General features: G+C 42.7%; 1 protein-coding gene across 9 annotated transcripts in view; it reads left to right on the top strand.

The window, feature by feature from the left end:
• The window catches only part of U2SURP (U2 snRNP associated SURP domain containing), a 79,788-nt gene that overhangs the window by 15,497 nt on the left and 54,246 nt on the right, over positions 1–10,045 (top strand). For 8 of the 9 annotated variants that reach the window (XM_006027262.3, XM_006027261.3, XM_025208452.1 and 5 more), the window contains exons 3-6: positions 3,237–3,335; positions 4,703–4,826; positions 5,579–5,712; positions 7,433–7,500. In XM_006027262.3, the coding sequence (XP_006027324.2) occupies positions 3,237–3,335; positions 4,703–4,826; positions 5,579–5,712; positions 7,433–7,500 (425 nt within the window). The remainder of the gene's footprint in view (positions 1–3,236; positions 3,336–4,702; positions 4,827–5,578; positions 5,713–7,432; positions 7,501–10,045) is intronic. The other variant, XM_025208456.1, reaches the window with a different exon arrangement.

Raw genomic sequence — 10,045 nt, 5'->3', positions numbered from 1 at the left:
TCAGCAGGGGTCCAATGTTGCTCTTGTTTTTCCTCTGGCTCCCCACATATCTGAAAAAGGACTTCTTATTGTCCTTGATGCTCAAAGCTATTTGGAGTTCAGTTGCAGCCTTGGCTTTCCTGGTTTGCTCCCTGCAGGACTGGACCAGTGCAGAATATTCCTCCTTGGAGGTGAATCCCATCCTCCATCCTTTGTAGGCCTTTCTTTTTAGTCTCAGGAGGTCTGCTAGATCCCTGGAGAGCCAGGGGGGCTGCTGTGCCCTCTTGCTGCCTTTCCTCCGAGATGGAATAGAATTAGCTTTGAAGCACTTCATTTTGAACAATTTCCTGAAACCTCCAAGTCCTCTAGCAGTGCTCTGGCAACTTGCAGTGCTCCATTATTCCCTTCTCCCCCCCACAGTGAGGGAGAAGTGGGGAGAGCAGGGCAGATAGCTGGTGGTTACTCTCCTGTGTGCTCTGCTAGTTTTGAATACCTGACTAAAGAGCAGTACCACCATGTACCTTCACAGCCATTTTGAAGTGCTGCCAGGTGCATGTTTCATCTCAAAAACACTACTAAGCAAGAATCTGCAAGCATCTCTGTTTCAGTGACTGAGAGGAACAGAAAAAGGACAACTTCCCAAAAACAGGGACAATACATTATATGCAGACTCCAGCCTACTCTACATTAGTTTAACGAAAGCTGCCTTCTGTTGCCACACGTTTTCATGCAAACACACAAATTAGATGTAAGGTTCTGTCTACATTGCTGTATTGTCTAGGTGCATGAAAACATCACACTTTATAAGAAATGTAATTGTCAGCAAAAGCCCCAGCGTGGACGCAGCTCTGCTAGCAAAAGAGAACTTCGACTGGCCAGAGTTAAGCTATTCAGGGGCATGTTTGCTGAGTGCTGAAGGAAACTGAATTTGAAGAACTTCAAATGCATATCTGTCCATGCCATGAATTAAAACAAAAATGATCAGCAAGAGCAGTACAGAGCTCTAAAACATTAAACAAAGGCCCATTTGCACATGGCTTTTTTCCGAATTTCAGTTTAGTGTATAAATGTAACATTCTATTATCAGTTGCTGAATTGCTGGTAAATCAACAACAATTTTCAAGTTCTGATGGCAGAACCCTTTTTTAATGCACGAGCCAGAAAGATTTGTATTGAGTTTGATCTCAGGTTGTAATAGCTTTATAACTGTCAGCTATTATAAAGTCCACAAATAGCACAGAAACTTAGTGTTAAAATAGAGTGAAATCTCCAAAATCATCTGTCAGCAATCTGGGTCTGTAGATTCTATGTTGAGCCATTTTGTACATCTGAAATTAAAATAGCAATGAAATACTCCAATTAATTCACCTATCCAGTTATTCTATCTGGAAGCAGTATATGTCTGTCTAAGAATAAACCTACAGACAAATGTTTTAAAAACACAATTGTGCTCAGTGATCTTCCTCCTTTTGTTGATGGCCTCGAGGGTGGACATTAAAATATGAGAAGAGGAGAAAGAAATTATGGAGTTAAGTTTTAATATGGCTCGGGCCGAAAACTCAAAAACATATTATCATCTGCTTCTGCGAAAGGGTACACGCAATTCATTGAGCAAACTTTTAAATTTATTTCCATGTAATTTTCTTTCAGAGCTGGCTCAGATTGCACAGCTAGTCTTCTGGCAAAGAGAGTTTGCTTCAGCTCCTTTCAGAAATTGGTGGTGTTTCTTAAGGGATTAACATGGAGTGATGATATAAAGCAGGGCTGTCTAATATCTAAGCAGCTGGGGCTACACTAGTGCAAGTCACAGGCCCTTGGGTTGCAACCACCTCCAGCTGCACCCCATGCATAAGCTGCCACACCCCATACACACCATTGCACTGCATCTTCAGGCATCTGTTACATTGGGTTGGCAGAACCCCCCATGCACATACTTGCACACAGCGTACGTGGGTGGCCCTCTGCACCACGTGTGGGCAGCAGCTCTTCCCACCACTGTGTGTGTGGGTGGCCCCTGCCTCAGCTCTTCCATGGACTTCCCTGGTGCCTTGGGCTGCACTGCTCTGCCCCCCGGGGCAGGAGCCAGAAGTGAAAAGGAGGGAGGAAGGGAAGGGGAGCTTGGAGACCCTAGCTGAAGTAGGAATGTTAGAGGAAGCATGGGTTGGGAGGAATCTGTATAGAAACCACATTATAGGAGAAAATACATTTTGACATTTAATCAGCATGTCACCAACACTTGAACTTAGTTGAATGTGTGTTGTGTTATATGCTCATATACTCATCAGGTTTGGAGAGGAAAAAACAAAAATAATTCAGACAGAGTCCAAAAATAGCACAGCAATTTACAATACAGTAAAAGCTGTGTTAACTGGCATTTTACTAACTGGAATACTTTATTAACCAGAATTTAATAGATCTGCATGGGGCAGTGTGGGCTGCTGCTGTGGGCTGGGGCTGCGCCAGGCTCTTCCTGGCGGGGGTGGCCACGCTGTGGGCAGGTGGCTGCAGCACTGGGACTGGCCTGCCTTGCTGTCTAGTCCGCTCAGTGTGGGGGGACACATGGTGCCGTGCTGCTTTTGAAGCAGAGGCAGGGAACAGAACTCAGCCTGCAGCTGCAGCCTGCCCTTGCCCTGTGCACAGATAAAATAAAGTAGATTGAAAGGAACTTACCTGTCTGCTGAGACCCTGAGCAGCCAGGATCGCAGGCGGATAACTCTCAGATAACCAGAATTTTTAGATAACTGGCACTTCGTTTACCCCACTCATGCCAGATAACAAAGCTTTTACTTTACTTAAAATTATCCATCAGTTAGACAGCCCTGATATAAATTATGCTGTTCTCTAGAGTTCTAGCAACTGTGCTTCTTCAGTAAATACTAAAATCTGTGTTTCTATGGAGCAGGTTCACAAACATACTTGGATTTCTTAAAGGTTTGTGCAGAATATAACAGTAGATTACCAAGATAGGTTATCTTGGTGTTTTAAAAGTTTTTTTTCTGTTGAAAGCCTTCTCACTTGACTACAGATGAATAGTTATATTATAAAAATATTTCAAAATCTTATTGATTGTTGGAAAACTACAGGTTGTAAGGGAGGCTGAGGTAGCTTTCCTGTTCATACAGCTAAATGCATGTAGCATTGGCAAAGCCTTTTAGGTAAAGCATTGCTTTAGTTACTAGAATTAAATAAAAAGGGTATTTAAGAATTATTAAAAAAAAAAAATCAGTTAAGCTTTGCTTTTCCTCTTCCTTTTGCAGCCTCTTATGGAAAGCAAACTTAAAGCATTCAGTATTGGCAAAATGAGTGCTGCCAAGAGGACTTTAAGCAAGAAGGAACAAGAGGAATTAAAAAAGAAGGTAAAGCTGTATAATGAAGCTACTGTAACCAGGGTTTCTAATATTATTTTGTGCTCATCATCTTTAGTCTTCTAAATTGAAGACCATTAAAGCAACTGCATTTATTAAATGAACAGTCATTTGATTATACAAATCTAGCTGTTTGTGCAACTCCTATGGGCATAATCTTTCAACATTTCTCTGAAAAATTGAATCCTTTGGTCTTAAAGGAAAATGTATCTGGCATAATTCGGTCATGGGGCCACCCATAATTCTTGAACTCTAGAAAATAAAAGAAAAAATCCTATGGCTGATTAAGAATAGTTGTGTCTCAGAGTTTGTAATAATAATTAAAAGTAGGGGTGCACTGATAAAGATTTTTTTTGGCTGATGGCCGATTATTAACCAGCTATATTGGCTGATACCTATCTGATTGCCAATATGCAGTCTGGCAGCTTGGAGAGCAGCGTCTGGCTGGTAAGTCTGTTTGGGGGGGGATGGGCGGAGAGGTATGGGGTGCAGATCGAGGCCCCCATAGTGAGGGAGGGAGTGGAGCTGGGACACGGGGCCAGATGCTGCCAGGGTGGGGCATGGGATGGAGCTGCGGGCGGGTTGTCAGGCTGGGGAGGGCAGCTCCTGCTGCTCTGCGCACCCCTGGGGGAGGCATGGGGGGTATGTGCCACTGGATTTATGCATGGGGCAAGGGTGGGCTCTGTGCTGGGGGCTGTGCTAACCTCTTCTCAGTGGGAGAGCTGGGCTGGGGTGGGTGGTGGTGGTGCTGCGAGGAGGCCTGTGGGGGAGCTACAGCCACCCCAAGATTCATCATATCCCCCCTGTAACCCCTTCTCCCAGCGCTGCCACCGCCTGTCCTGAGCGCAGTCCTACCTCAGCCTCCTCTTCCCCCTGCCGCTGGGAAGAGCCCACAGTGGGTAGCCCGTCCTTGCCCTGTGCACAGATCGGGGGCACATGCCCCACATGCCTCCGCCTGGGTACACTGAGTGTTGGGAGCTGCCCCCACCTTCCCAGCCTCCCTCACCTTCCTGGATGAGCTGCCCATGGCTTTGTCCCATGTCCCTCCCTGCCCTGGCTGGGCAGTGCCTGCCCCTGCCCCAGCCGATTCCCTCCCTCACCATGGGGGCCTCAATCTGCCCCCTCCTCCTCCGACTTACTGGCCTGATGCTGCTCTCCAAGCTGCTGTGTTGCATTCCTGGCAACATCTGTGTTATGACTGTGCGCGTGCACGGGCATTTATCAGTGACATTATTGGCTACATCGGCCCAAAAAAAGCCAATTGCTGATAATGTCAATTTTCCTTATTTCAGTGCGGACACGATATTTACTGATGTATCAGGGCACCTCTAATAAAAAGTTTTATACTTGTTCTATAGGAGGATGAGAAGGCTGCTGCAGAAATTTATGAAGAATTCCTTGCTGCCTTTGAAGGAAGTGATGGTAATAAAGTAAAAACATTTGTGAGAGGAGGAGTTGTTAATGCATCCAAAGGTAAGAGTGGTAAGTCTGAATTTTCTGCATTGGATTTTGGCAACACTTACCCCAGCAAACTGTAGGTAAATATAAAAGGAAAAGCTGAGGTTTGGATTTTATTTTAAAGTAAATATCGTATCTCTTTGTTAGTAAGCAGCACCCTGTACTCTCTAGACTTGGATCTCACTTGGAGTTGAGGCAGGGTGGTGGTAATGAGGTGGAGAGTTGCAGGGAGGGTTGGGAAAAGGCTTCTAACTGGATTTGAATGGCAGTTGGGAGACATGGTAGGGATTGGTGGGAGAGTTTGCTTGTGTAGGGTTTTGGGCAGGTAAGTGTGGTGGTGGGAAGGTTTGGAGTTCTTTGGTTTTGGAGAAGGGGTTGTTTGGGGAATCGTGTCTACGGTAGTTGGCTTTTAACCGCTTTGGGCTTTTTGGATAGGGCAGGATATAAATCTAGTAAATAAATATGTTTTTTGGAGATGTTTGCATAGCTCTTTAGCAAATTAATGAAATCATTTGTTTTTCTATTAAAATAGAAGAATTATTTTTGTTTCCCAACTGCACATATTTAAAGTTTTTCTTAACTATTGCACTTACCTTGCAGAGAGCATGATTCCATTATAGCATCTCATCTTGACTTTTTTTTCTTTTTGAATAAATGTATTTTTAGGCTGTGGGTTGTGGGGATGAAGATAGGAAACAAATAACTAGTTGTCATTGATTTATTAAACTTTAAACTTAATAAAGTATTTTAAAATTGATTTTGTTTTTTAATTTCAGAGGACCATGAAACAGATGAAAAACGAGGTAAAATCTACAAACCTTCATCGCGATTTTCAGATCAAAAAAATCAACAAAGTCAACCATCTAATGAGAAACCTCCATCCCTTCTAATGATAGAAACCAAAAAGCCTGTAAGTTTTCTATTTAAAATATTTTCTTTTTAATACCTCTCCAGATCAGTTTTGTGTATGTATATGCATATGTATAGGCGTGTATAAACTCATCCTGCAGAGTAATTTTATCATTATTTTTACTATCTATTTTTAATTATTGTTGGTGATTTGCCTAAAACTGAATAGGAAGTCAGTGTAGATATCACAACACATAGTCAAGCTAATATCCCAGAGATCTTTAAAATGATACTTTGATTTGATTTTTTGCAAAGGAAATATTGTATGCATTTTATAGTATTTGTTTTGATCAAAGCAACTTTATCATGAATTAATTTTATGGTTTTAACAGGAAAACAGCTCTGACTGTTACCTGTTAGCATCACAGTATGTGAATATTTCAAATAGTTTTCATCATAACCACCTGTTTTTAGATCAAAACTGTAAGAAACTTTCAGTTTTAGGTTGATTTAAGCTTCTCATTTTTTTTTTCTTTCAATGTTTATTTGTTTTTGTTCGAACAAAGTCTTCAGTCTTTCGAGTTATGATCAATAAACTGAAGAACTTGATAAACAAGAAGTCCTGCTTTTATTTTCTTCATCTTTGATCTGTTCTGTTAGTTAATATGTGCATTGTTTGGTTTGATTTCTGTGTTGCTTTAAAGAAAAATCCCTGAAAATTCAACCTTGCTAGGAATGTTAGTTCTTAATTGAGCACTTGAGTTAGGAAGAGTGAAAAAAGCATATATTCATTATCATAGTCTTTAATTACATGTTCACACTTAAATATAGCTCTAAATGTGTGCCAAGCATCTATAATTCTGTGCTCCAGTGTGGAGAAATACATGTGATGAAAATTATGAACTTCTAATTTTACATGCTATGTCATAGTAGTATAATACTGAATAATAACTATGTAGGTTTTCACAGTGGGTAAAGAGAAACTATTACAAATAGACCTACTAATAGTGCATCAGCAGTACATCTTGTCCCCCCAGCCCTTTGCTGTCATGTTGCTGTAGGAATTTTTTTCTAGAGCTGTAATATGATAAACATTTGTTACATTGGTTTATATGAAAAAAAATAATTTAAATTATGTGATGTGCAAATAATGTGACAGGAGATGACATGGTTCACCCTAGAGTCAGGTAAAATGCATATGCTGTGAAACAAATAAAGCTTGACATATTAGAATACCTTTTATTATTAATTTGAGCATTTTTCTGAAAATTTGACCTATAAATTAATTTCCTCAGAGCTCTCTCTCCATGGTAAGTAAAAGCCAAGAAAAGAAATTCTGCTCAAATGTATTGCTTGTGTTTAAATAAAAATATGTATTATTTAACATGAGGGGTTAAGTCGCCAAGGATGCAGGAAACATTTGTGAAGATGTTTAAATAAACATCTTGTAATGCATTTTGTCTTGTATAATGTTCATAAGTTGTGGATGAAATGTGGAAACTTGAGGATACAATAAAGGCTATACTGTAACATAGGAACCCAGCTGGCAGGGTTAAAGTTCATATTCAATCTTAACTTTTGTATTTTTCTTAATTTTGTGTCGCCTATCACTTAATCTTAATGCTTGCACAGTTTAATTTTCATTTAATCACTTGGAAATCTGTGGATCAAAGATAAATGTTGCTTGGAAGCAATCTAAAATATAGGTTGCTAACTCTGTTTTAATAAATTTTCATTGGGTGTCGTTCTGAAATACTAGTTGGTATATCTTTTTGTTTTAGCCTTTGAAAAAAGGGGAGAAAGAAAAGAAAAAGAGCAATTTGGAACTTTTCAAAGAAGAACTAAAACAGTAAGTTTTTCTGTGCATGGAATATCATAATCAAGCAAAATTTGTGTAAGCATTTATGTAGCTTCCTTTTACTTTTTAACATTAAATTTTTAATGATCTATATCAGACCCTTCTGTCATGGTGCAGCTCCATTGTTTGTGGCTAAGCACAAAAAGGATAAATTTAATTTGTGCAGATCCTGTGTACAGATCTATGTGCTGTAGTTAGAGGTGCACCGATACATCAGTTTGATATTGGATCAGCACTGATGTAAAGCGAATTGATTGTACTGGAAATCAGCCTGATGTGGCCAATAGTTTGGCTGATGAATTCCCATGCATACATGCAGCTGCAGTGCAGCACGTAGGCAGCGAGGAGCACAGGCCAGCAGCTTGGAGAGCTGTGTGCAGCTGGTAAATCTGTTGTGGTGGAAGGGTCATGGAGGGTGGGAGATGTACGCCCCCTGCAGTGAGGGAGGGAGTGGGGCTGGCGGTGCCAACCAGGGCGGGGTGGGGCACGGGACAGAGCAATGGGGTGTGGGGAGGCCGGCTTCTGCCTCTGCGCTCACCCCGGAAGGCATGGAGGTGGGCATATGCCTCCATATCTGCATGGGGGGTGGGGCAGGCTGCAGCTGTGGGCTGGGGCCAGGGCTGCACTAAGCTCTTCCCTGCATGTGTGGGGGAGGGGAAGGGAGAGAAGTTGGGCCAGGGATGCACTCAAGGTGGGTGGCGGCAGCACTGGGAGGGAGCTACAGCAAAATTTGGGGTGGCTGGAGCCCTTCTGTTGTTCCCCTCCCAGCGCTGCTGCCACCTGCCCCGGCCCAGCCCCCACCGGGAAGAGCCCTGCGCCGTCCTGGCCCCAGCCCATAGCTGTAGCTTTCCCTGCCCCATCCTGTGCAGATCTGGGGATCACGTGTGTTTTTCCTCTCCCCATGCCCTTCTGGGCTGTGTGCAGTGGTGGGAGCTGTGTCGTCGTGTCCCCCCCACTTGCAGCCCCTGGACGAGCTGCGGCTCCGTATTTCCCCGCCCTGCCCCAGCTTGGTAGTGCCTGCCCCAGTCCCAGCCTTACTCCTCCTTAACCTCAGGGTCCTTGATATGCCCCCCCTACCTTGCCCCCCCCAATGCCCCTTCCCTCCCCACTTGTCTTCTACTACAACAGACTTACCAGCTGCACGCAGCTGTATCAGAAATCAGATCGGTATCGGTCAGTACGTCTCCTTAAAAATCGGTGATCTGTATCAGCCCCCAACATCTCTATCGGTGCACTCCTAGCTGTAGTATTTAAAAAGCTACTGGCCACCTAAATCCAAGTCTTTGGTGTTTCTTCCACCACTTAGGGGACCAACATCAATGGTAAATTCTTGCCAAAATATATCCTACTGTAGAATGTTATCTATTGAAAACTTCTGCTAAAACGTTTAGTCAAAAATTACATTGACATTTTAAATCTTTCCTTTTTGGTTGCTTAATGTGTGTTGAAATTGGTGAGCTTCTTTGTGTTGGTAAACTGTTTGTCAGTTTTGAAAAGTTGCGTCGTCTTCCTTGTTGGAAAGATTCTTGGAACCTAAGGGTTTAGGAATGTAATTCTTTTTCAAATGAGATGTTTTGCAGAAATGATTAGAAATACAACATAGTATTTATTTTCACTGACCATAGTAAATGGGCAATATTAATAAGTGCTTTTGCAAGCCATCCAGAAGTGATTGCTTTGGGGCCAGTGAACTGCCCTTGCAGTTAAGGAGTGTACAGGAAATCAAGGTTTTTGATTCATCCAATCAATCACCAATCTCTTCTCACTTTCTAGCCTGAAAAATTGAAATCTGAGCTTCCCTTTTGCCTGCTGATTTGTAGTGCAGCTTTCAAAAGAAGGAATTTAGGTTTTTTGTTCCAGCCCTTACTTGTAAGCCAGTCACCGAGAGGCTACAGTTCAGAGGACTTGCTTGTTAGATATGTGTTCACTCACTACTACATGTGGAAAGTAGTAAAATTATTAGACAGTGAAATGGAAGAGGAAGCTGAAAGTGAAACTGCTGCTTCATCCTAACCCAAAAGAGTAATCAAGGATTTTGGTATAGACCTAATTTGACTGATCTACACCATAATCATGCATAAGACTTTTCTTATGTTGCATCCAGTGCAGCTGTAGATAGATAGAATTAATTAACGATTTAAAATATTTTTTGTTTAGAACAGGGGTCAGTGACCCCTGGCACTTGTGCCGAACCTGGCACAGAAGGCCATTTTGCTTGGCACACCACTGCCAGCCCGGGCTCTAAGCAGCTCCTCCCAGGCACGGAGCCCAGGGTGCTCCCAGCAGGCAGCTGGGAGGCTGCAAGCCCTGGTGCAAGCAGACTGGGCCCTATGTGCCAGCTGCAGCCAGGAGGCTGCAAACAGCTGCTCCAGGCTCCAACATGTCGGCACTTGGGCACTTTCCAAGGTAGACGTTGTAGTTTTCTCGGCACTCCGGCCAAAAAACATTGCCTACCCTTGATTCATAGATTGATAGATGTTAGGGTTGGAAGGGACCTCAATAGATCATCAGGTCCGACCCCCTGCATGGGCGGGAA

Source organism: Alligator sinensis, unplaced genomic scaffold (assembly GCF_000455745.1).
Source record: "Alligator sinensis unplaced genomic scaffold, ASM45574v1 scaffold846_1, whole genome shotgun sequence".
NCBI classification, from domain to species: domain Eukaryota; kingdom Metazoa; phylum Chordata; order Crocodylia; family Alligatoridae; genus Alligator; species Alligator sinensis.
The sequence above is the reverse complement of the archived record's forward strand: the minus strand, read 5'-3'. Positions and strand labels throughout refer to the sequence as shown.